The 27,020-nt window shown below is 45.1% G+C and overlaps 1 protein-coding gene across 2 annotated transcripts; it reads right to left on the minus strand.

Moving 5' to 3' along the window:
* Positions 1–1,309: 1,309 nt before the first annotated feature.
* On the minus strand, positions 1,310–26,960 carry LOC120921701 (LRP2 binding protein). 2 transcript variants are annotated; one of them, XM_040334244.1, is made up of 9 exons: positions 26,857–26,960; positions 24,854–24,972; positions 22,085–22,194; positions 19,940–20,053; positions 14,301–14,443; positions 14,123–14,228; positions 6,517–6,740; positions 4,956–5,121; positions 1,310–1,510 (listed from the first exon to the last, which is right to left on the minus strand). In XM_040334244.1, exons 1-9 carry the CDS (start codon positions 26,871–26,873, stop codon positions 1,445–1,447), a joined length of 1,065 nt encoding a protein of 354 aa, XP_040190178.1. In that variant the 5' UTR covers positions 26,874–26,960; the 3' UTR covers positions 1,310–1,444. The 2 variants fall into 2 exon arrangements, with proteins under 2 accessions (XP_040190178.1, XP_040190184.1); XM_040334250.1 differs by having other exon boundaries at positions 24,854–25,055; positions 26,857–26,957.
* Between the last annotated feature and the right edge of the window lie 60 nt (positions 26,961–27,020).

Below are 27,020 nucleotides of genomic sequence, written 5' to 3' on the forward strand. Positions count from 1 at the left end.
CACGCTATTGACAAAAGACGTCAACAGCGCGGCTCTCAGGTGCCAACTGGACGTCTTTGGACGTCATTTCAAGTGCATTACCCGTGCGCGCCTCTGGGGGGGCGCGCAGCAGGTAAAGACTGTCCCGGCGCATCGCTGGGGACCCGATGCGTGTACCTGGCGGTCGCGATGTCCGCCGGGTACACCCGATCGTCGGTAACTGAGCAGGGACGTGGAGCTCTGTGTGTAATGATGGGGTGTAAACACAGAGCTCCACGTGCTGTCAGAGGAGAGGAGACCGATCTGTGTCCCTTGTACACAGGGACACAGCATCGGTCACCTCCCCCAGTCACCCCCCTCCCCCCACACAGTTAGAACACACCCAGGCTACACATTTAACCCCTTCCTCACCCCCTAGTGTTAACCCCTTCACTGCCAGTCACATTTATACAGTAATTAGTGCATTTTTATAGCACTGATCGCTGTATAAATGTGAATGGTCCCAAATTTGTGTCAAAAGTGTCCGATACGTCCGCCGCAATATCGCAGTCCCAATAAAAATCGCAGATCGCCGCCATTACTAGTATAAAAAAAAAATCATAATTCTGTTCCCCATTTTGTAGGCGCTATAACTTTTGCGCAAACCAGTCGCTTATTGCGATTTTTTTTTCTTTTTTTTTACAAAAATACGTAGAAAAATACATATCGGCCTTAACTGAGAAAACAAACTTTTTTTAAAAAAAAAATTGGGATATTTATTATAGCAACAAGTAAAAAAAATATATTATTTTTTTAAATTGTCGCTCTTTTTTTGTTTATAGCGCAAAAAATAAAAACCGCAGAGGTGATCAAATACCACCAAAAGAAATCTCTATTTGTGGGGGAAAAAAAGGACGCCAATTTTGTTTGGGAGCCACGTCGCACGACCGCACAAAAGTCAGTTAAAGCGACGCAGTGCCGGAAGCTGAAATTTCGCCTGGGAACGAAGGGGGTTTATGTGCCCAGTAAGCAATTGGTTAAGCTAACAACTGCTATTACTTGTACACATTACTTCTGCCCACTAGCAGCAGACACTATGGGAAGGTCTATCTCTACACTGGATTCCTTTACAAATGTATTCTTATTCCAGAATACATGGTCAGCAGAATATTTATTCACAGAGTTCCTGAATAGAGATAAAAAATAAAGCGCTCCCTCCTAGAAGTCCCAAAGAAAAAAAATAAACAAAGTATTATTCAACCCCAGGTATCCACTGAAATATCTGTGTGTGGACGCTTCCTTGTGTAGTAAAAAAAAAGGAGATTGCCACAGAATAAAATCTTCATAATGATCATATTTTGTGTTTAGACTTTACTGTGAGACTAATGCAAATTATATACAATGTGGGAAGAATTGTTACTGAGAATTTATTGGAAATGGTATAAAACCAGACACATCAATGTGATGTGATACCGGAGAAGCGGCTTCAGATCTTTCCAGAAATGACTTCACACTGCAGATCAGCAGTCACATCTGCGTCCAGTAGGTATGCCTGGAAACCCAATAACACATAGCAAAGTGAGATTGTGGATAATGCTGTTATATCTTCATACATCCTATCAGTATGCTGAAAGTAAAGCCTATGGCAAAAATTCGCTTTTTTTCAGATTTGGATATGTTAAAGCGGAGTTCCGGCCACAATTTCACTTTTTAAATATAAATACCCCTGTAATACACAAGCTTAATGTATTCTAGTAAAGTTAGTCTGTAAATTAAGGTCCGTTTTGTTAGGTTGTTACAGCATTTAGACACTTTATAAAATAGAAATTGACTGGGGCCATCTTAAGTGTGGGCATCATGAAGCCAGACTGTATGACTTCCTGGATTTCAGCCTTGCAGATCTCGCACATGCTCAGTGCTGCACAAGCAGTGTAATAGGTTTCAGATCAGGTTTCAGCACCTGTACTGTCCAAGTCACATGATTCTTCGAGACTGGGGAGTGCACAGACTCCTGGAAAGTTACACCCACTACATTCCCAGGAGTCTGTGCGGTGTAGGTTAGGATGCTTAAGCACCTAGGTGCAGGAAGAGGGAAGATTAACTATTCTGCCTAGCAACAACACTTTGAAGGCATCTAAAAAAAAAAAAAATTCTTAAAGGACTAATGACATTTTTTAAAAACTACTGATGTAATGTTATATTTATGGGTGGAACTCCACTTTAACCACTTAAAGGGTCACTAAAGTAAAACATTTTTTTGGCTGAAATGACTGTTTACAGGGTATAGAGACATAATAGTTAACTGATTCCTTTTAAAAATGATTAAAAATAGATAAAAACCAATCATATAATGTGCCTGCAGTTTAGTTTAGTTTTTGCTGTTGTTTCCTGGTTCTCTGATGTACAGAGCCAGAGAGCCAATAGAGGGCAGTGATGGATTGTAAAACGAAACTGATTGGTGCTGAGGAGTTTGACACACAGTAATCACACCTCCTTGATTAGTGACCACAGAGAGAAATCTCCCAGTACTGTGGTTATCAGGAAACGGACAACCAGGAAGTGTCCAGAACAGAAAAGAATTACAGCAACATCAAAGCAAAAACGAACAATGCGGTCATGAAACCAGGACTGCAGTAAGGTAAAGAAAGCTATTTAGCTAAAAAAAAAAATCCTTTAGTGACCCTTTAAGCCCCGGACCATTTGGCTGGCCAAAGACCAGAGGACTTTTTGCGATTCTGCACTGTGTCACTTTAACCACTTCCCGCCCGGCCTATGGCCGATTTACGTCCGGGAAGTGGTTATGAAATCCTGACAGGACGTTCTAGAACGTCCTGCAGGATTTCATGCCGCGCGCGCCCGTGGGGGCGCGCTTCGCGGCGATCGGTGATGCGGGGTGTCAGTCTGACACCCTGCATCTCCGATCTCGGTAAAGAGCCTCCGGCGGAGACTCTTTACCACGTGATCAGCCGTGTCCAACCACGGCTGATCACGATGTAAACAGGAAGAGCCGCCGATGGCTCTTCCTCACTCGCGTCTGACAGACGCAAGTAGAGGATAGCCGATCTGCGGCTCTCCTGACAGGGGGGGTTAGCGCTGATTGTTTATCAGCGCAGCCCCCCCTCGGATCGCCACACTGGACCACCAGGGATGCCCACCCTGGAGCACCAGGGTGGGAAAAAAAAAAAAAAAAGCAAAAAAAAAAAAAAAACCATAAAGAAAAAAGATGCCAGTCAGTGCCCACAAATGGGCACTGACTGGCAACAATCAGTGCTGCCACCCCAGTGTCCATCAGCGCCACCCCAGTGTCCATCAGCGCCACCCCAGTGTCCATCAGTGCCACCCCACAGTGCCCATCCATGCCCAGTGCCCACCTAGCAGTGCCCATCTGTGCCACCCATAAGTGCCCATCTGTGCCGCCCATGAGTGCCCATCTGTGCCGCCCATGAGTGCCCATCTGTGCCGCCCATGAGTGCCCATCTGTGCCGCCTATGAGTGCCCAGTGCCGCCCATGAGTGCCCATCAGTGCCGCCTATGTGTGCCCATCAGTGCCGCCTACGTGTGCCCATCAGTGCCGCCTACGTGTGCCCATCAGTGCCGCCTATGTGTGCCCATCAGTGCCGCCTATGTGTGCCCATCAGTGTCGCATACCAGCGCCGCCAATCAGTGCCACCTCATCTGTGCCCGTCAGTACTACCTCATCGATGTCCATCAGTGCCATCTCATCGGTGCCCATTAGTGCCGCCATATCAGTGCCCGTAATTGAAAGAGAAAACTTATTTACAAAAAAATTAACAGAAAAAAATAAAAACGTAATTTTTTTTCCAAATTTTCAGCCTTTTTTTAGTTGTTGCGCAAAAAAAAAAAATCGCAGAGGTGATCAAATACCACCAAAAGAAAGCTCTATTTGTGGGGAAAAAAGGACGCCAATTTTGTTTGGGTACAGTGTAGCATGACCGCGCAATTGCCATTCAAAGTGCGACAGTGCTGAAAGCTGAAAATTGGCTTGGGCGGGAAGCTGCGTAAGTACCTGGTATGGAAGTGGTTAAAGCAGGAGTTCACCCGAAAAAAAAATTTTAACATTAGATTGGGCCTAATTACGGGAAGCAGAATCGGGTGTTTTGGTTAAAATCAATGCAGTACTTACCGTTTTTGAGATAGATGTTCTCCCGCCGCTTGCGGGTATGGTCTTCGGGACTGGGCGTTCCTATTTGATTGATAGCCTTCCGACGGTCGCATACATCGCGTCATGAGTTGCCGAACGTCGGTGCGGCGCTATGCGGCGCCTGCGCACCGACGTTCGGCTACTTTCGGAAACTGGTGACGCGCTGTATGCGACGGTCGGAAGGCTGTCAATCAAGTAGGATCGCCCAGTCCCGAAGACCATACCCGGAAGCGGCGGGAGAACATCTATCTCAAAAAAGGTAAGTACTGCTTTGATTTTAACCAAAACACCCGATTCTGCTTCCCGTAATTAGGCCCAATCTAATGTTAAAAAAAAAAAAAAACTATATAGTGCTCTGGTGTTTATACTCAAGCCCCAGGCAGGTACTGGCCCTGGATACCCACCATGTATGCCAAAGAAAAGCGAAAGTGTCCGCACACTGCTGACTTGATCCAAAAAGTATTTTATTTCTCCAAGATACAGCACAGGGAGTTGACAAGTTGTTCACCATTTGTCAAGTCCCTGTGCTCTTCGTCCCATCTTGGAGAGATACAGGACTTTTATTTGGATCAAGTCTGCAGTGTGCAGCCATTTTTTATTTTCTTATGGAAAAAAAAAAAAACCCTGAGCCATGGGCTCTGTTATTCTGAATGTGTTCAGATGTGACCGTCATACCTGCACAATATACTTGATTCTCTACAAATGGCATCCTTGTGTATAAATATTGGGTGTATGAATGGATAATCTATTTACTGTATAGTATATTCTTTGCTAAATGTTACCTAATCATACAAGTGATACTATTTCTACAACATAATAAACATGAAAAATGTACCTTAGAATAACATTTTTTAGCAGCTGCGATGTCCGGGTTTAGGCCTAAACCAAGATGGAGGCATCTGGCCAGATAGAAGTTGGCTATGGCAATTCCTCTGGCGGTATATGTAGGAAGGCAATCTGTAGCCTTTGCCAACAAGTCAATGTTGTCATAATGAGCAATACTATAAAAGAACAGAGCACTTTGTGGAGTTGCATAGGTTTGGATGGGTAACAAACTCGTATTACTGTAACTTGTATACTGAGCATTTTATAAAGCTTATGTCGGGGCAAAGTACAACAAAAATATGCAGCACATCTCTGTAATACAAGCACTTTCCCCATGGTTTATGTTTGTAAACACCCTGCAAGTACAAAAAAATTGCCTGATGATCTGCTATAATTGCGCTCGGCTTCTAAATCCTGTCGTGGACTGACGGCACACAGAGGACTCTCTCCACCCTGCCTAGTTGGGTTTTGCTAAACTACCCAAATCTTACCCCTAGTCAATTCTCCAAAATCAAACTACTAATTGTTCTGTAATCCCAAGATAAGAATTGGGAGGGCTAATTAGACTCTGTGAGATAACATAGAACCTGTGCACAGGTGAGCTCTGAATGTCTGGCAGGATCAGGTATTTTTTTTGTGCTTCTTGAAAACTTTCAATGGTATATTTAAATTGGTTGTTAAGCCACTCTGAAATTATCATACCATTCTCTCTATCTCCTAATCATGTGTCCCCCTGTGTGTGTGACATAATAAAAAAAAAAATTGAATATACCTCATTTCAGAGCGGCGCTCACGTGTAAAGGCTTCTAATACTTGAGCCTTATTTTGATCGAGAGCAGGAACTCTCCTGGGTCTATTCTTGCTCATTGGCAGGGACAGCAGCTGGAGCCATTGCCTCCAGCTACTGTCAATCACAATCAGTGAGCCAAAGAGGAGAGAGCAGGGGCAGGGCAGAGCAATGCTTCGTGTGTGAATAAACACACAAAGGAGGGGCCAGACGTGCCAGCAGGGGGGACCTGAGAAGAGGAGGACCAGGGCTGCTGTGTGCAAAATCACTGCACAAAGCAGGTAAGTATGAGAGGTTTGTTATATATAAAAAAATTAAACTAAAATAAAAACGCCTTTAATGGGGTTGTAAACCCTTGTGTTTTTTCACCATAATGCATCCTATGCATCAAGGCGAAAAAACACTTTGCAGTGTCTGGTCCCCCCTAGCCCCCGTTTTACTTACCCGAGTCCTGAATTTCTGTGGGCGCAGCCATTGGCTCCCGCTCCGTCAATCAAATCCAATGATGCAGCCCCTGGGGGGGTGGGGCCGAGTCATACACTCGGCGGCGCGCCCGCAAGGTAACCCCCTCGGAAGAGAGCTTCCCAGAGAGGGTTGGCTATTGCGGGGAGGAGCAGAGACAGCCGCCTTAGGACCCCAGACCAGATTGGGGCCACTCTGTGCAAAACAAGCTGCACAGTGGAGGTAAGAATGGTATGTTTATTTTTTTTTAAACTAAGCCTTTACAGCCACTTTAATATCACTTAGTCTTACAGTAGGTCTTTGACCATATGGGATGTGTTACCTTTGAGCTAACTCAGCCGCCGTCCTGTACAGCTTCCTGTGATAGTAGAATGTGACCAGATGCCCCTGTGCGTATACATTTCCACGCTCAGCTGCTTCCTTCAGACATTCCAGAGCAAACTGCAAATTTCTTTGTATTCCCTGTCCATACAGATACATCACACCAAGAGCTCCCTGTGACTCCACACTGCCATTGCCACAAGCTTCCGAATGCCAGAAGAAAGCCTGCAAGAGACCAGATGACATTCTGCTAACGAGTCCTGGCTGTCATACAACATTAGAAAGAACTTGCCTCTTTTAGATATGAAAATGTCATTGTTCATAAGCCAAGTCCTGTAGAATATGCCTTAATTTCATTAACAGTCTGAACTGGTACACTTTCTTGTCATTTACAGTGTAACTCTTGAAACAAAACTTAAGATTAACAAATAATTAAGAGACCACGTTTGATCCATCAGTCAATACATCTAGGTGCCGTTGAGTACAAACTTGTTTCACTGTTCAAAACTGGTTTTAAAAATATATATATATATCCTCCACTCTGCGCAGCAGACGAGGAAGAAGCTTCAGAGGAGGGAAGGCGTAAATCAGGCGATGGTGACGCCAAGGAGCCACCAACGCGTCCACCCACGGTTCCTTTTGACCTGGCCACGAACCGTGGCATCTTCCGATTGAGACGGGACGCTAGGAGGTCCACGTCTGGAGTGCCCCACTTTTGGCACAGACTCTGAAACACTTCCGGGTGAAGTGACTATTCTCCTGGGTCCAGTGTTTGGCGACTCAGGTAGTCGGCTTGCCAATTCTGAACACCCGGAATCTACACGGCCGATAGAGCCGGAACGGACCTTTCGGCCCACCGAAGGTGGTACGCTACTTCCAGCGCTGCAGCCGAGCTCCATGTGCCTCCCTGATGATTGACGTACGCCACGCCCGTGGCGTTGTCGGACTGGATCCTGACCGAGGCCCTGCAGCTCCAAGGACCACCCGGCAAAGCACAGTTTGATTGCTCGGAGCTCCAGAACATTGATTGGCAGGCGGGACTCCTAAGTCCAGCGCCCCTGGGCTGACTGGGTGCCCCAAACGCCCCCCCCCCAGCCGGAGAGGCTGGCATCCGTCATGACCACTGTCCATTGGCATGGCAGAAATGACTTCCCGGTCCGAAGCACCGGAGACGTCAGCCACCACACCAGGGAAGACTTGACCAGTTGACTCTGAATTGAGTCAACTGGTTGACAACTGAATCTGGTAATCCAGAGAAGACGGGAGCTTGTCCCAACGTGACAGAATCTCCTTCTGTAGTTCCCTGGTGTGGAATTGGGCATAAGGAACTGCCTCGAAAGAGGCCACCATCAGACCCAGAACCCTCATGCAGAATTGAAGAGACGACCACTTCTGGGTCAACAACTGCTGCACCGCAGAATGCAGTGTCTGGAGTTTTTCTGCTGGGAGAAAAACTCTTGCCTCCGCAGAATCCAGGACTAGCCCTAGGTATTCCAGAAGCAGAGACGGAACCGATACTGACTTCTGGATATTCAGAAGCCAGCCGAACTCTTGTAGAGTCTGACACGTGATAGATACGTCCTCTTCTAACTCTGAGCCTGTGGAAGCTCTCAGGAGAAGGTCGTCCAGATATCCCACGATAGCGATCCCTCGCTGCCTCAGCAGGGCCAGTATCGGGGCGAGCACCTTGGTAAAAACCCGTGGTGCCGAGGCCAGGCCGAACGGGAGGGCCACAAATTGAAAGTGGTCCTCTCCAAAGCGCAGAAATCTCTGATGCCTCGTGCATATGGGAACATGCAGGTATGCATCCATGATATCCAAGGATGCCATGAAGTCCCCCTGATGGAGTGCTGCTATTACTGAGCGAATCGACTCCATCCTGAATTTTTGCACCTTGACAAAGCAATTGAGGTCCAGGATTGGACGAACCTCTTCCTTCTTGGGTACTATGAACAGATTGGAGTAAAACCCCTGAAACCGTTCCAACGAGGCAACTGATACAATCACTCCCCTGACCAGAAGATCCTGGACAGCCCCTGACAGAGCCTGCCGGCGAACAGGAGGAAGCTGGAGCTTGGAAGGAAAAAATCTGTTTGGTGGACAAGAGAGAAACTCTATCTTGTACCCCAAAGAAACTACTTTGCAAACCCAACGGTGTGAGAGAAGAGACCTCCACCGAGCCGTGAATTCGCGAAGCCGGCCCCCCATCCGGGGCAGACCTTCATGTGGAAGCAGGTTTGTCCGCAGGCTTGTTAGGCTTGCGGAACCAGGGGCGCTTCTGCCCTGCAGCGGGCGCTTTAGCACCTTGCAAACTTTTTTCTGCTGCACTGGGCTCACGAAAAAAACGCTAAGGGGTAGTAAAAGAGGGCCCTTGCCTACAGCGAGGCTTCTTGCCCTTCCCAGACTGTGGGAGCAGTGTGCTCTTACCACCTGTGCATCCTTAATGATGTCATCCAGGGACGCCCCAAAAAGCCGCTCAACCTTAAAGGACAAATCCACCAAGGCTTTCTTGGAAGATTGGTCCGCAGACCAGCATTTCAGCCACACAAGGCGGCGTGGTACCACCGCATAGGCGCAGTCTCTGGAAAGCAAGGGAAGCGTATCCAGGGCCGACTCACAGACAAATTTTAGACCTTGAACCAATTGTTCAGCCAGGTCCTTGCAGGTCTCAGAAGCATCCTGCTCCTCCAGGTTCTGCAGCAACAACTTTGCCCGTTCAGTCAGTGTCTGCGACACCAGAGACCCGGCCACAACCGGTCTCACAGCCGAACCCACAACTGTGAACATAGAGCGGGCCACAGCCTCCACTCTCCTATCAGTGGGGTCCGTAAAAGCGGGAGCCCCTTCCACAGGCAATGTGGTGGCTTTACTCAGTCTGGACACAGGGTCCACTGACGGAGGAGAGACCCACGTTTTCAAAAAGTCCTCCTCAAAGGGATAACGGACCGCAAAGTTTTTAGGAACAGCAAAAACTTTCTGTGCTGTGTCCCATTCCTTACATAGAAAATGCTCCAAATAAGGAATACAGGGAAATACTTTTGCCATGCTGGGCGGTTTGCGAAACCCAAAAGGGACTGGCACATCTGGTGCTCCTGCCAAATCCTCAAGTTTGAGTATCACGCACTGCAGAAATAAGAGCTCCAACAAATTCCCTATCATTTACTGACCCTGAGGCAGAGTCATCCTCAGTCTGTGTGGGTTAAGCCTGCATCATCCGACATGACAGAACCAGAGCCTGGAGCCACAGCAGGCAATGAGTCTGTGTCAGAGATATCCCCAGAAGCAGGCTCAGGGAGGGGGTGCTTTGTACCCCCCATCTGGGCACTAGCTGCTTCAAACCTGGCAAAAAACACCTCAAGGACAGCCGACATTGCCTCAACAGATGCGGCAGGAGCAGGGGGATTAAAGTATAACTCGGGCATTGCTGGGGCAGAAACACCAGGTTCAGGTTCCATGTTGCCCCACCGCCGTGTACTGCAAGACAGAACAACCGACCGGTCACCTCCTGGCTGCAAAAATAGAAGCAGAGGCCTCCCAGGGACTCACCACCCCACCCGGCTGCAGAAAGAGCTGAAAACCTGAGGTGTGCTCTGATGTGCTGGCTGTGCTGCGTGTGTCACCTCAGGGAAGATTTGCGGCGTTTCACATCGCTAAAACTGTCACAAGAGGCCAAGAGATATCCAAGATGGCCACCGTGTGAGGTAAAAATCACCAGCGGGCTACAGGAAAATGGCAGCCGAGCTATGTAAATCGCAACCACGGCAAAATGGCGGCCGTGGCACAGTTTAAAATCCCCAGTGATGCACCAAACACCTCATACCACACAGCAGCACCCCCCAGAGTAACAACACAGTCCACCACAACACACGGGCCCCGGTGGTAATAAAGAAAACCCAGGAGGCCCCCCTTCACAGCCGCTACCCAGTCAGGGGAAGGAGGGAGAGAGGAAAGCAGGGCAGACCCTCAGTGGACCTCCCCAGGGAAAAACACCAGCCATACCACCTTGCCAGGGCAAGGGGCCACTACTTACCCTACCTGCGACTACTGGCTGGAGGTATCCCGGACAGAACCAACGTCTACTAACGGCATGGCTGTTGGCCAGACACACTGTGACAAGGCCATAGAGACCGGTCATATGTGTGGAACATGTAGTTCCCCGGCCGCCCCTGGAGCAATGGGGCCTGTCGTGGGCGACCCAGAGCTGAGGGCCGGCACACGCTCGATGGCCGAACATGGGGGGACTACAAGAGTCAAGACCCAGCCTGTCACCCAGTCGGCAGTTGATAGAAGAATCACAGGATTTAAAATGCAGGAACAAAATAATAAAAAGTGAAAAAAATCGCAAAAAAGTCTCCAGAGTACAGGGACTCCAGAGTGCCTGTCCTGTCCTGATGTTAGGCAGAAAGAAACTGGAGCTGCTAGAGCAGGGTGTGGGTTATACCCGGGGAACCACGCCCCCTGGGAGGAGCTGCACTGAGGAAAGTGTTGTTAACACTTAAAGTGCTTTGTTTCTGCCTAACTCTCCTGGAAGGAAGCGGATATAACCCTAAGGTCAAAGGCTACTGTGTCCGTCCATGAACGGAAGAGAAAAACATTTAGAAGGGAAATCGAAGGAAAAGGTAAGTGAATCAACAATGCACTAGCTTAAAGGAACCGGTTTAGGAAATAAAAAACAAACCTTTACAACCCCTTTAAGCATTTGGGGACTTTATATTACGGGATACTCCCTAGAAACATTAACACGTTTTTAGAGGGTATCGCCTTTGTTCAGCCCCTCTCCTCTCATTGCTATTACCGTATTACTGGCATAAGGACAAACAACCATTTCTATGTATTGAAAAGCAGGAGAAGCTGTCAAAGTACAGTCACTGCTCTGTAAAATACACTTGCAGATAGTTTGCCAATGTAATTGACTAATACAGTAAAGTGTAGCAATGTATTTACAATTTAATTATTATGTAGGTGTGACCTGTGGTAAAGAACAGATATAAAGGTATACCTACAGCGGGTATAGAAAATAATCGACCCCTTTTTAAATACGTTTTCGTTTTATCCAGCTGTATTTACTTATAACACCAACATGTCAGGAAAAAAAAAAAAAATTTTAGTCTCATCTGACCACCTTAAACGCACCTTGAAGATTGAGGCCACATGGAAAAAGGTGTTCTGGTCAGATGGGACTAAATTGTTTGGCCTCAACACCAAATTATATTTCTGGTGGAAATCCAATACAGCTCATCATCCAAATAACACCATTCTTACAGTAAAGCATGGAGGCGGTAATACCCTGTTATGGGGTGTTTCTCTGCAGCAGGGACTGGAGCACTTGTCAGGATAGAAGAAAAAATGGATGGGGCAAAATACCATCAAATTCTTGAGGAAAATCTGCTGCCCTCTGCCAGAAAGTTGGCAATGGGAAGAAGGCTTAAGCCCAGAGGATTTAAGAACAAGCACACAGCAAAAATGACCACACAGTGGTTGAAGGAGAAGAAGACGAATGTCCTTGCATGACTTAGTCAGAGCCCAGACTTAAAGCGGAGTTCCAGTCACCTGTGGGGAAAAAATAAGTCAGCAGCTACAAAAACTGTAGCTGCTGATTAAAAAAACAAAAACAGCAACTCTGTCCCAGGATCCAGTGGTGTGCTCACCCCAGTCGGTCCCACCTGCTGTTTTTGGTTCCCGGCTGTGACAGCTTGTGGCATCACAGCCACATGCCCACGTCGCGCTGCGCATTGTGAATGGTTGATGCAGTCTTCTAGGACCTGTCACTGTTCCAGAAGACTGCAGGGAGGAGGAAGGAGAACTTGTTCATGGAAATCAGGGAATGAGTCCTTAAAGCAGAACTTCCCCTTTTGGGTGGATTGACTTGAAGACTGCAGTTCGCAAACGGTCACCATCAAATTTAACTGAACTTGAGCAGTTCTGCGAAGAGGAGAGGCCAAATATTGCAAATTCTAGATGTGCAAAGATAGTAGAGACATATCCCAACAGACTAAAGGCTGGAATTAAATAAAAATACTGACACAAGGAGGTGATCCTTTTTCCAACTCAGTCATTTTGTGTTTGAATTATTTTTTTTCACCTGAAATGTTGGTTTTATACAATCTATATGGATGTTTTATACGTTGCACTAGTAACTACAGCTTGTTAAAACAAAAACTTAATTTTAGGCTGCAAAGCAACAAAATGTGATTACAATGGAACCTTGGATTACGAGCATAATCTCCATTCCAGGAGAAGGCTTGTAATCCAAATAATTTGCATATCAAAGCAAGTTTCCCCATAGAAGTCAATAGAAACAAAGATAATTTGTTCCGCATTGACTTCTACGGCATGCAATACTGCATACATCAAGGCTCGAGCTCCGAACCGTTCCGAGTGTCACCGGCGCCCCCCGCACCTCTGGCCAAATGCAGTATTGCACACCCCATTAGCTTGAATTCTGCTCATTTTGCAAGACAAGACTCGCAAACCGAGTTAGATTTTTTTTTTTTTAAAGTTGCTCGTCTTTCAAAAGTGCTCGTTAACCGCGTTACTCGTAAACCAAGGTTCCACTGTATTTTAAAGGTGTGGGTGATTTTCTATTCCCACTGTAATTAGCAAATTTGGAAAATAAATTATAGTTTAAAAAAAGACAACTTCCAGCTAGGCTTATCAAAACCTACAGTGTAACAATGTGCAGCAATATATGACCATAGAGACGGAGTAGTCACATGCTTCTCATCATTGTATTACATTACGAAGCAGCAGCATAGAAAATGACCCCATTACTATTGAATTTTATGGTCATTTCATAGTAAGTGGTTGTTCATCACAGGATTGCAGCATTCTGTTTATAAATATTGCCATGCAATTTCTTTTTTCTGTGAGGGTTTCCACATGCGTAATGGATGATGACATGCTTAAGCCCGGGGAATTTAAGAACAGAAAAAAAAAATATGCAGAGAACTACTATAAGACAGCCAGACCAAAGACTTGAGATCCTTCATACAGAACAAGGAGCTCAATGTTCTAAGAAACTCATTCTGAGATCAAGTTGTGACTGCGAGATTGAAAATACTAAACATCCTGTCAGATTCTACAGTATCGTGAAATTAAAATTGTTATGGTAGAACCTGGCACTAATGGATAATGTCATTTACAGTTCTTGCATATAGATATCTATAATTCTATTACAGTATAAAAACTGTGCTCCCCATAGCAATTTTGGGAATATAACAAAATATATTTTGACCAATGGATTAGATCCTGGGTATAACCAATGGCGTGGTAAAAACCATAAATCGGTAAAGTTGCCGTAGACCTGGGAAGGTGCACGGAATAGTCTGGTGCATGGCAAAGTGTATTACAGTAATAACTTCTCTTTATATTTCCTTCATCTCAAACCTGATAAAATGCCTTTATCCACTATGTAGTAAGGCACCATAGATGATTCATAGGGAATCCTCCCGCTGTGCTATTGTATTCTAATGGTGGGGAGACTTCCCTGCTGTCAGAATACACTGATTCGCACTGCTGGCTACAGCTGGCGGAGCTGATCGAGTGTCAAAAAGTCAACGGGGCACAGAAGTCGATCGGTAGGTTCAATATGATACAAACCAAATCACCTTTTTCAGATTCATGCTTTGAGGTCGTGAATAAAACATTCCTAGTGTACTCTGAGCCTTCACACTGGCTTTAGGATTCCCGTTGTCAGCTGCCAGAAGCCACCACCTAGAGTAAAAGGAAGCAGACATGACACGTGTGGCCTGACTGACATCCAATCATTTCAGGAAGAATTACTACCTCTCTGCTTCTTCATCGGAGTGACGAATCCCACAGCCTTCAAAACACGCAAGTCCCAGATTGTATGCCGCTACATATTTCAGGTGTTCTGCTTGCAAGCTGTTTGAGTTGACAATTATTTTCATGTACTCCATGCCTTTTTTCTGCACAAGAGAAAATAATCAGTTATATTTAGACATACTTTTATTTTCCTGCAAAGACTTTTTTGTTTAGTTTTGTGGAGTAGGAAAGGGTGAGAAGCTGGCAAGTTACTGTTATCTGTAATGGGTGACTGATATAGCGATTCACCCAACACGGGTAGGAAAGGATCTTCATAGATAGGCTGATCCTGTCTTCTCTTATCCTCCCCTTCTTTTACTATCTTCAATCCATCTACCAATAGCACAAAGCCCTAGGAGGCATTCTGCACATGCTCAGTTTGGTGTGTATCGCTTAAGAGTTTTTGTTTTGTTTTATTTTTTTAAAGGTGCATGTGATCAGCACAGGACCAATCAGCACTGTCCAGACAGAGGATCAGGGGTTCTGCAGCCTCACAGGACAGTCAGAGGAGAATGACAACTCCTCCTACAAGCTTTAACCAGACACTGATAGAAGTCACTAGATTGCTATATACTGCTGATGAGAAAAGGTATTTAGCAGTTTATATTTATTAAAATAATTGTTCTGTGTACTGTGGGAGACCAGTTGATTTCTACAGTTTGGTATACTTGGGAGTGCTATTAGTCTGTGGCCGGATTCAGATAGATTCGTGTATCTATCTGCTTGCATAACGTATCTCCGATACGTTACGCTGCTGTAACTTTGGGCACAAGTTACGGTGGCGTAACGTATGTGTGGCGGCGTAAGCCCACCTAATTCAAATGGGGATGTTGGGGGCGTGTTTTATTTAAATTTTACTTGACCCCGCGTTTTTGACGTTTTTTGTGAACGGCACTTGCGCCGTTTGTAAAATATCCCAGTGTGCATTGCTCTAAAGTACGCCGCAAGGACGTATTGGATTCGATGTGTACGTAAATGACGTACAGCCCTATTAGCGAACGACTTACGCAAACAACGTAAAATTTCAAAACTCGGCGCGGGAACGACGGCCATACTTAACATTAGCTACGCCTCATATAGCAGGGGTAACTATACGCCGAAAAAAGTCTAACGTAAAAACGACGTAAAAAATTGCGCCGGCCGAACGTACGTTTCTGAATCGCCGTATCCACCTAATTGGCATATTCCTCACGTAAACATACGGAAGCGCCACCTAGCGGCCAGCCTGAAAATGCAGCCTAAGATACGACGGTGTAAGACACTTACACCTGTCGGATCTTAGGGAAATCTATGCGTAATTGATTCTCTGAATCAGGCGCATAGATACAACCTCCCACATTCAGAGATACGACGGCATATCAGGAGATACGCCGTCGTATCTTGTATCTGAATCTGGCCCCTTGTGGGCAGTAGCAGTCTGTGGGCACATGTGACAAAAGTTTGCGGATGTTCACTTTAAAAAAATAAACAAATAAAAGCATATTTTGTTGCAGGTAAAAAAAATGTGCATTTATTTATTTATTTTGGATTCTGTAAGGCATTGTAATCAGCAGATACACTGACAGGAAGAATCATTGAACTACCAGTTCATTGAGAACTATAAACCGACATCCGCAAAGGATGTTGGGACTTGTAGTTTATTCATACACAGAGCTCTGTGTATGAATGACAGGGCCGTGTGGGCGGAGCCCTTCACAGCCGTGCTGATTTTAAAAAACTGACGGCTAGTAGCGGGAACTTTTCCTCATACTGCTGTCACAGGGAGGGGGGGGATCGGGCTGTGGCTGCAGCATTGGGAACATGTTACATTACCGGTACAACCACTTGAAGTCAAATGACATACCAGGTATGTAATTTGTCGGCATGTGGTAAAAGTGGAAATTAACTCTCCCAATCAACATTGATTATTTTAATCATCATGCTGCTAGCATTAGGAAATACCGTTTATACTTGAATACAAGCCAAGTTTTTCAGCACTTTTTTTTTGTGCTGAAAAAGCCCCCCCGGCTTATACTTGAGTCACCCCGCAGTCAGTAATGCAGTCAGTTGTTGGCCGTTCGGTGTAACAAAGCCCCGCCTCCACCTCATCCATGATATACGGAACACTGACTCACTGTTGGGAAACTGGATCGATGAGGGGGAGGAGGAGGAGGGGCTTTGTTACACTGGATGGGCGCCAACTGAAGTTAAGACTGCAGGACACAGCGATCCGATACATGAGGCATGCAGATGGGCACATTGAGGCTGCAAATGGGCATTGTTCTCTAATTTCCACTTACAGTAGCTGCTCCATTTCCCAATCTAGCCTTATACTCGAGTCAATAAGTTTTCCCAGTTTTTTTTTTGGTAAAATGAGGTGCCTCGTCTTATACTCGAGTATATACGGTAGATAGATATATATTTTCTATGTATATTATATTTACTTGTTTTAAACTTTTCTTTCTTTTTTTTTTTTTTACATTTCTGCAGTTACTCCCAGGTTTCTTGTCTAGGCAAATGATATCATACGTCCCAGGAGTCTTCAAGAGAGGAGGAGGATGGGTTTTCTGACTCAGCTAAGCATACTCTCATGCATGCTTGAGCTAAGGGCAGTTGGATTCCAGGAAGTAAATGCTACATGAATCATTTGCCCTAAGGCTCGGTTCACACCTATGCAAATTGGATACGAGTTTCCCCGCATCCAATTGGCATGACAGGAGATTGTGACCCTCTCTCTATGGGGCTGGTTCACATATCGCCATAGTGGCTTGCACGGGAACGCTGTGGGTCTTTGGCTCAGTTTCAGGGCTGGATTCAGGCACCGGACCCCTGCTGTGAACAACATCTGTTGGTGGTGTGAACCCAGCTTTACTCGAGATGTAAGAGGTCCTGAGGACAGGGTTGATGACCACTGCTATACAGGTTGTTTGGAGACTGGAGACATACTATATGACATAGCCATAGATCGAAAGCGGCTGCTAGAAATCACTGCTTTTACAGCCCCTTTACAAAATAAATACTTCCACATCCGTACACCCTACAGCCCTCTAAGAAAAAACTTGTGCCCCAACTTGATATTTCTCTCAGCAAGATTCTTTATAAAAGATCGGAAAGAAAGAAAAAAACATGGAAAGGGGAAAGAGGAGGACATCACAAGCGAAAGAAAGGCAGTATAAGAGAAATAATTCAAGCGGTTAACTACAAGAAGTTTAAAGAGTATTTTCCTTCACCAGCCTTAGTAAGTACCTTGGTAAGGGAAACACAGACTACTGTCTGCGGGGGGGGGGGAGTGGGGCGCACAGGTTGACCACCAGGGCTTTAATGATATAACGAACTACTGACAAGTCATTGTGCAATTAATTTTACCCCTGCAAAATAAACCCATGTTTTAGTTTCACAATAATACCACCTAATGATGAGAAAATGCACACCCTAGGCTTGCATTACCAGGCATAGAATTCAAGGAATTGTCATTTTATTTTTACCATTATTATAACTATTAAAGACCAACTTAAAGTGCACAACATCAAGTATTTAATGCTTATGTTCAGCATTTTTTTCCTTTTCATAAGCAATCTTTTATTCACTTGCAATTTGCCTTTGAACTTCAAAGCCCTCTTCTGTTCAGAGAGTGTCTATTTAATCTCTGTGCTGGCCCAGCTGCTCCAACCCATCCCCTCCCTACATAGCCTGCTGGGGAAGGAGCAAAGGGGAGTGTGACTTGAGTGTTAGGCCCCTTTCACACTCGGGCGGGAGGCGCGGTGGCGGTATAGCGCCGCTATACCGTCGGATTTGCCGTGGGATTCAGCCGCTAGCGGTGCGGTATTAACCCCCGCTAGCGGCCGATAAAGGGTTAATACCGCCCGCAATGCGCCTTTGCAGAGGCGCATTGCGGTCGGTATTACCGCGGTGTCCCATTGTTTTAAATGGGAAGGAGCGGTATACATACCGCTCCTCTCACCACTCCAAAGATGCTGCTTGCAGGAGATTTTTTTCTCTCCTGCCAGCGCATCGCCTCAGTGTGAAAGCCCTCCGGCTTTCACATTGAGGTTGCTGGGCAGGAGTTTTTCAGGCGGTATAGCAGCGCTATTTTTAGCGATGTACCGCCTTAAAAACTCCTCAGTGTGAAAGGGGTCTTAGCCTTGCATCTGCTGGAGCTGCTGACATGTCATCCAAGGTGACAGTGCCAAGCAGCAGTCTATGGCTTTTGGACGTCTGTACAAACCTGTGGCCTTTTGTAACAAAAAGGTAGGCTTGATCTACTCACTGGCTTGTTGCCAATTTTTGGCATCATTGTAGGCATTTGACCAAGGCACCCCTGGAGATCCAAGAAGGCATACAAAGGTGCCACAGCACCCTGGTTGAACAAGGCTACATTAGACTATAATAGTCGGAAGTCACAGGTTTATCAGGCATCAGTCAAACTCTGCTGGTGGGTAGTGCGAGGTCCCAGGTTTTCTAAAAACGTAGTAATAGTAAATGTTTTTAAAACGATGTGAAAAATGGGTACTTAAGCTCTGATATGAACCAAAAATATTAAGAAGATGAATAAATAATTAAGCTGCAGCTATTTTAAAAGTGTACTGACATCACCACATGTGCTATATTAATAGGGTAATAATGCGCTAAAATCAACCTTCCAATATTACATAAATTTATACACATTCCAATGGCATAAAAACAATAGGTGTAAAATTAAAAAGCAGCCATGAAGGTGCAATATGTGAACAATTAATCACCACCACCAATTAGTGAGTGTACTGCTCACCTAACGTACACCCCCTAATTGGTGGTGATTAATTGTTCACATATTGCACCTTCACGGCTGCTTTTTCATTTTACACCTATTGTTTTTTATGCCAATGGAATGTGTATAAATTTGTGTAATATTGGAAGGTTGATTTTAGCGCATTATTACTCTATTATTATAGTAAATGTTTTGCTGTAAATTTCTTATTAGAAAGTCAAGTTTTAAAGCGGTTCCAAAAGGCTGAAGGTTTTTTTTTTTATGCATTAAGGTAAAAAAAAAAAAACTGAGTGCAGCTCTCACCTCTCCACCCAATCCATCAATGTGCACAAGTGCAGCAGCTCTTTCCTTCCACATAGGCTCAGACATAGCAGCAGGGGCCATTGGCTCCCACTGTTGTCAATCACAGCCAGGGAGAAGGGGGGGGACAGGGCGGAGTCGTGCTCTGTGTGTCCATAAGAGCATACAAGAGTGCCCCCATAGCAAGTGGCTTGGCCACGAGTGCCGACCAAAGACCTGAGAAGAGGAGGATCAGGGCCACTCTGTGCAAAACCATTACACAGAGCAGGCAAGTATAACATGTTTCTTATTTTAAAAAAAGAACTATGTTCATTAAACGTGAGTTGGACAACCAGGCTTTTGCAATAGTTTGCTTTGTGTCTTTCAAAACATGTCATAAGTTTGAACTTGTATTTTGGGATTCCATCAGGTTTTAGATTAAGTAACGCCTTGCCTAGGTGCATAGGGACAAGGGCGCCTAGTAGCATAGCTAACATTTTATAACCTGGTTTCCACAGACTGATCCGCCACGTGTACATATCTTATGGTAAGTTTTGTTGGAATAAAGGGTCTGGTGAGGGTAGTCAATACACACCTGATCTTCTTGAATTCCTAGACCATCATAATACATCACTCCAGCCTGATACAAAGCTTGGTAGTCATCATCTTTGACTTTATGAAACTGCAGTAGTGCGTCTTCATACCACCCCTGAAGAACAAATGCAAATCAGTTTAAATGAAGATGGCGTGCCTAGTAGCACACTATTGCTCGAGACCCTCATCAAACTGTTTTCTATAAACTCACATCTGAACCCAATTACTCTAGCCTAAAGCTGGCCATACACTGAGTGATTGCAACCGACTCCCAACGAACCGGACAAAACTTGGTCAGTGGGTGGCCCTGACAACACCACCCTGCCCAACAATCTTCAATTGAAAAATCAAAGGAGCCAAGCACAATATTGTTGGATGAAACAGCGTCTGCATCCAATTAGATCCAGGCACCCTTTTGTGTATTCTGACAGCTGAGGGTATCGCCTGTCAGAATACAATAGCCATAGCGAGAGATTCATCCACTTTGCTACAATGTAAAGTAGTGAGTGTACAGCTTGTATAACAGTGTAAATTTGCTGTCCCCTCAAAATAACTCAACACACAGCCATTAATGTCTAAACGTTGGCAACAAAGGTGAGTACACCCCTAAGGAAAAATGTCCAAAATGGGCCCAAAATTTCAATATTTTGTGTGGCCGCCATTATTTTCCAGCACTGCCTTAACCCTCTTGGGCATGGAGTTTACCAGAGCTTCACAGGTTGCCACTGGAGTCCTCTTCCACTACTCCATGATGATATCACAGATCTGGAGGATGTTAGAGACCTTGCGCTCCTCCACCTTCCATTTGAGGATGCCCCACAGATGCTCAATAGGGTTTTGGTCTGGAAACATGCTTGGCCAGTCCATCACCTTTACCCTCAGCTTCTTTAGCAAGGCAGTGGTCATCTTGGAAGTGTGTTTGGGGTCGTTATCATGTTGGAATACTGCCCTGCGGCCCAGTCTCTGTAGGGAGGGGGATCATGCTCTGCTTTAGTATGTCACAGTACATGTTGGCATTCATGGTTCCCTCAATGAACTGTAGCTCCCCAGTGCTGGCAGCACTCATGCAGCCCCAGACCATGACACTCCCACCACCATGCTTGACTGTAGGCAAGACACACTTGTCTTTGTACTCCTCACCTGGTTGCTGTCACACACAATTGACACCATCTGAACCAAATAAGTTTATCTTGGTCTCATCAGACCACAGGACATGGTTCCAGTAATCCATGTCCTTAGTCTGGTTGTCTTCAGTAAACTGTTTGTGGGCTTTCTTGTGGGACGACGCAGACCAATTTAATGCGGTGTGCAGCGTATGGTCCGAGCACTGACAGGCTGACTCCCCCACCCCTTCAACCTCTGCACCAATGCTGACAGCACTCCTATGTCTATTTCCCAAAGACAACCTCTGGATATGATGCCGAGCACGTGCACTCAACTTGTTTGGTCAATCATGACAAAGCCTGTTCTGAGTGGAACCTGTCCTGTTGAACCGCTGTATGCTAGTACAGCAGCTCAGTTTCAGGGTCTTGGCAATCTTCTTATAGCCTAGGCCATCCTTATGTACAGCAACAATTGTAGAGCAAAGAGAGTTCTTTGCCATGAGGTGCCATGTTGAACTTCCAGTGACCAGTATGAGAGAGTGAGAGCGATAAGACCAAATTTACCACACCTGCTCCCCGTTCACACCTGAGACCTGGTAACACCAACGAGTCACATGACACTGGGGAGGGAAAATTGCTAATTGGGCCCAATTTGGTAATTTTCACTTAGGGGTGTACTCACTTTTGTTGCCAGCGGTTTAGACATTATTGGCCATGTTATTTCTTCAGTGTTGTCACATGAAAAGATATAAAATATTTACAAAAATCTGTGGGGTGTACTCACTTTTGTGAAATATTGTATATGTTAAATATGAGGAAATCAATCTATTGTTCTAAACTGATCTGCTACAGTACTAAACCGCAACCCATCCCATGACCCATATCTAATTTATCTCATGGTGATCCTCACTACACATTGTTGGTAACATGTAACTATTGGAGCCAGTGCAAGGCTGTACATTATTCCTATACAGTTTACTAAAATGATGGTGTGCCCTTATATATTCCGAGATAAGAATTGCTATCACAAGAAAATGACTTACCTCTTCAAAATAGAGTTGACCAAGAAGGAAAGTTTTCTCTTTATCCCCTTCTTGAATTCTCTCTTTTAAGTAATGTTCTGCAATCTCGACTAACTCAGAGTGATTATAGCCTAAGAGCCGGAAAATGATATTAACCCATACATATTATTTTTACATGGAACATACAAGGATGGCCAGTAATGCTTAATCCATAACTACCCCTACAGCAGGGATATGCAATTAGCGGACCTCCAGCTGTTGCAGAACTACAAGTCCCATGATGCATAGCAAGACTCTGACAGCCACAAGCATGACACGCAGAGGCAGAGGCATGATGGGACTTGTAGTTTTGCAACAGCTGGAAGTCCACTAATTGCATATCCCTGCCCTACAGCATAGACGTACACAACAGCACACAAACTGTCTGACAGATTGGCATAGGAAATTCTATTGGCAGTTTTCTCCAGACACTCAGTATGAATACAGTCATTCATTATAGTCAGGGCCGTCTTTAATATGGTTTGGGCCCTGGGCAAACATTTTTTTGGGCCCCCCTCCAGCTTATTTTGGGCCTGGCTGGTTCACATGTATGTTTTGGCGGTCCTCATTTGTGCAGGCACAGCAGCCCATTGATTTGAATAGGCTGCCATGCCTTCGTTTCCTGCAGAAAAAATGTGCATTCAGCATTTTAAAAATACAGTTGCCTTGAAATCCATTCTGCTTTTGCACCATGCTACTTACCTGCAGTTCTTGCACACACAAACGCACTGTGTTTTTAAACGCGTGACCTAAACGTCTAAAAATGCAGCAAGTTTGACAGTGCGGGAACTGCAGATAAGTCACAGCAGACAGCAGAATGGACAGACAGTGCTGTATTTCAGTGCTTGATGGGCATAGGCGTGCCGTGTGCGCAGCCTATTACATGAGGCATGCGCTTTTCTTTGCAGGAAACGCATGCATGGTGGCCCTTTTAAATGAATGGGCTGCTGTGCCTGCGCAAATGTGGGCCGCCAAAATACATACATGTGAACCAGCCAGGCCCAAAATAAGCCCATCAAGCAGTTAAATACAGACAGTAATGCCGTGTGCTCTGAGGCCTTACTCAGCCTGGACTGCAGGTCTGGTCTATGATTTAAAGAGTTCCTCTATTTTACACATGGCATGGCATGGGGGTCCCATGGTGCAGAATGGACAGACGGTGTGTGACCCTATGCCATGCCATGTGTAAAATAGAGGAACTTTTTAAAACACTGACCAGACTTGCAGTGAATCATCAAATATTATAAAGACTTTGGGCACACTCTACAGAAAATTTCTATTTACAATATTGATTAGCAAACAGTGACATACATTGATGAGCAGGACATGTAGAAGTCAGCCTCGGGAAGAGCAAACTGGGGATGTTATAAAATCACATTCTAATTCACTTTTATATACAAGCACCACCCAGTGGCAGAAAGGGAGAAGTGCACGTCTAAAGGGAAGCCAGGGGTGCTGTACATTTTAAAACACTGGGAAGGGAAGCAGTATTTAGACCTTGGGTCCTTTAATAATAATAATAGCATATATATATATATATATATATATATATATATATATATATATATAGATAGAATAAAAGAAATATATAAAAAAAGTTTGTCATCCGGGGCCCTAGGGAACTACGGGCCCCTGGGGACCTCCAGAACTCTAAAAAAAAAAAAAAAATTGGCCCTTTAATAAAAAATAAAATAAAAATATATTTTTTTATTTAAAAATAAATAAAAAAAGGGAGGGTTGCCATCTGGGGCCCTGGGGGCCTCCAGGCTCCTAAAAAAAAAATAAAAAAAATATTTTTTTTTCACTGTTGGGGGCTTTGGGCCCCCAACAGTGACAGGGCCCTGGGCAGCTGCCCCTGTTTGTCCTATGGTAAAGACGGCCCTGTTTATAGTGTATTATGGAATGAAGGTAGCTTGTATAAGATCTGTGGTATTATTTTTTTCATCATATTATTATTCTGCATAATACATGCATCGGGGAAGACCAGCACCAGCTACAACCTCTCTAAGCCCTCCCTTCCCCATTCCATATTTTGGTTACCATGCCGGGGACCCTTACTGTCCTTATAACCTAAATAGAAAAAAGGTTCATTGGTTATCTAGAATTTTTCTGAACATAGTTGTATGTTTCGCTTTATCTTATGTCGCGTACACATGATCGGATTTTCCTTCGGAAAAACCTTGGATGGTTTTTCAGACGGAATTCCGCTCAAGCTTGGCTTGCATACACACGGTCACACAAAAGTTCTCTGAACCTTCGTCCGTCACGACGAGCCGAAAAAATTAAGTTCAATGCTTCCGAGCATGCGTCAAATTGTTTCCGAGCATGCATCTGAATTTTGCGCGTCGCAATTGCTACAGACGACCTGATTTTTTTCCGTCGGAAAATTTTAGAACCATCTCTTAATCTTTTGACAAATTTCGACAGCAAAAGTCTGATGGAGCATACACACGGTCGGAATTTCCATTCAAAAGCTCACATCAGACTTTTGCTGTCGGAATTTCCGATCGTGTGTACGGGGCATAAGATACAGGATCATCAGGGATATGCAATTAGCGGACCTCCAGATGTTGCAAAACTACAAGTCCCATCATGCCTCTGCCTCTAAGTGTCATGCTTGTGGCTGTCAGAGTCTTGCTATGCCTCATGGGACTTGTAGTTCTGCAACAGCTGGAGGTCCGCTAATTGAATATCACTGAGATAGATAATAATATAATTATTAAGAAAAAATTGCAATGTGTTAACGGTTACCTGCAAATTCAAATTTTTCACCTTCTTCCTTCTTGGGGAAGCCCGGTAACTGGGAGACTGCATATAGGATGTCGCCTTCTTGTCTCCGGGGCAGAGGCTCAGATCTCAGGGTCTCCATTCTGTGAGGACAATCAATACATGTACAGCCAGCTAATTCATTGCTGTAGGAAAGCAGAAGCCCAGAACAAGTGGAACTGTTGCCCTTAATAGAGAAGATTCCTTGTATTTCAGAGTGGAGTGGAAACTCATTTAGCTGCTATAGGAAACTAATCTGCTTTTTTTTCTTTCTAATATACTACCATAAAAACCCATACTTGTCATATAGCCATTCCCCAAACCTGCAGCCATACTGTATACAACAGCTTCAATCTGAAAGTTGGAAATGGCCAGGGGTCAAGTCCTGGGGAAAAAAGTGTGGGAACTCCCACCCAAGATCCACCCCCCCACCAAAAAAAAAGAAAAATGATACGCTCATATGCATAATTACTAAACCGCATGTTTTGCTTTTTTTTTCCGATCCACTGTATCTTAGTAATCCTTTGTTACTGGCCGCTTCCTGTATATGGATTCATCAGGTAGTGTGTGGGTATTCCGTCACTTCCTCGATGCCGCAATGTCTCCTGGGAGCTTTTGTCATTGTTCCCAGGAGACATTGCGGCATCGAGGAAGTGACGGATTAACCGCACACTACCTGATGAATCCATATACAGGAAGCGGGCAGTAACATAAAGGATTACTAAGGTTCGGCTGCCCCCGACAGTGACTTGAGCTGGGCATCACCGTTTAGTGAAGGATTGGCTCGGGCGGCTCTAGTCCTGCAGAGGGAACTGCGTTCCTGCTGTGAAAAAAGTGCAGGAACTCCGTTCCCGCAGGACTTGAGCCCTGGAAAAGGCTGTGCTGGAAATCTAGCCCTGAGCATTCATTTTTCCATGAGTGTACACCCCACAGTCTACCTGTCAGTGTAAATGATAGACCTAACCTATTATCAGACTGTCATTTCCCTAGAATTGGTAATATCATAGCTTGGGGGGGGGGGGGGGGGGGTATTGCTTACTACTCATATGGAATAATACACTGGGGGGAAATAGAAGAGCAATTGTGCAGGGCAGCCAATCAGATTCTACCTTTATTTTCAAAGCAGAAATAAACCGTGGCACAACAACATCACTTTTTGGGTGCCATTGAAAGATAAAGGCACCCAAACGTGCGCCTTTCAGCGATTGCTACATGATTCAGGATCACGGGCAGAATTGTGAATCCAAATCGCCAAGTGTGAACCGAGTCCTAGGGGTGGTGTGATGGGCTTGTTATAATACATCACACTGTTTAATTGTTTTGCTTAACTTTATTAAAGTGGCACAGAATGACACTTCATTCAAGTCTATGCACCGCAGTACGCTGTGACGCAGTGGGGTGACTGTAAATGACATGCAAACATGCTTAGTTTTTATGCAGCGCGTTGCACCTTCATGTCGTGTGAACAAGGCAAAGAGAAGAAAAAGGTTTTCCATGCACCTTTGTGTTAATCTACACAAATGGTGCGAATGAGCCCCAAGGGCGTTCCACAAATGGGCACAAAAAAAGCACATTGTGTTTGTGATACCATTGTTTGTTAAGTGCACCCTAAATGTGACATACAGATGTGCATTTTCGCACACGTCAAAATGTGTGGTTCAAAAATGTACGAAGTTTAAAGCCCAAAGAGATATATGAGCTTCTTTGGTGCATTTGTGACGTGTGTGCGGTACTCCACTAAAATGAATGGGCTGCACTATGCGTGTAGGCCGGAACCTATCAAACATTGGTAGGTACATGAGTACAGGTCTGGAGGCACTTCACTTCCACGAACACCATCCTCACCCACCATCCCCCTCCAAATGAAGAGCCAGCCTGCCTCCAATCACAACAAGATGCCAGTGCTCAGCCCCGTTTTGTTAGGGAATTGCTGGGACTTGTAGTACATAGCAGTGCTCAGCTCTCCCATCATCACAATTTTTACAAACCTTCCTTCATGTAGCATGCACAGCTCCCCGGGGCACACAGGACAATGCAGAGCATGTACGGTCACGTGCTCACTGTGTGTGTTTGCTCCATCGCCTCGGCAACTGTTGCCTAGTTACCTCGAATTCTAGGTCCCGCCCAGAGCTCAGTGTATGACGTGATCAGA

This window comes from Rana temporaria, chromosome 1 (assembly GCF_905171775.1).
Source record: "Rana temporaria chromosome 1, aRanTem1.1, whole genome shotgun sequence".
NCBI lineage: Eukaryota > Metazoa > Chordata > Amphibia > Anura > Ranidae > Rana > Rana temporaria.

Bases quoted from the DNA above. Each gene is read 5' to 3' on its own strand.
- LOC120921701 (XM_040334244.1), bottom strand. The intron at 22,195-24,853 runs GTAACCGTTAAC...TCCGGCTCTTAG, and splicing joins TGAAAAATTTGAATTTGCAG to GCTATAATCACTCTGAGTTA. The intron at 1,511-4,955 runs GTACATTTTTCA...TTGGGTTTCCAG, and splicing joins CTAAAAAATGTTATTCTAAG to GCATACCTACTGGACGCAGA.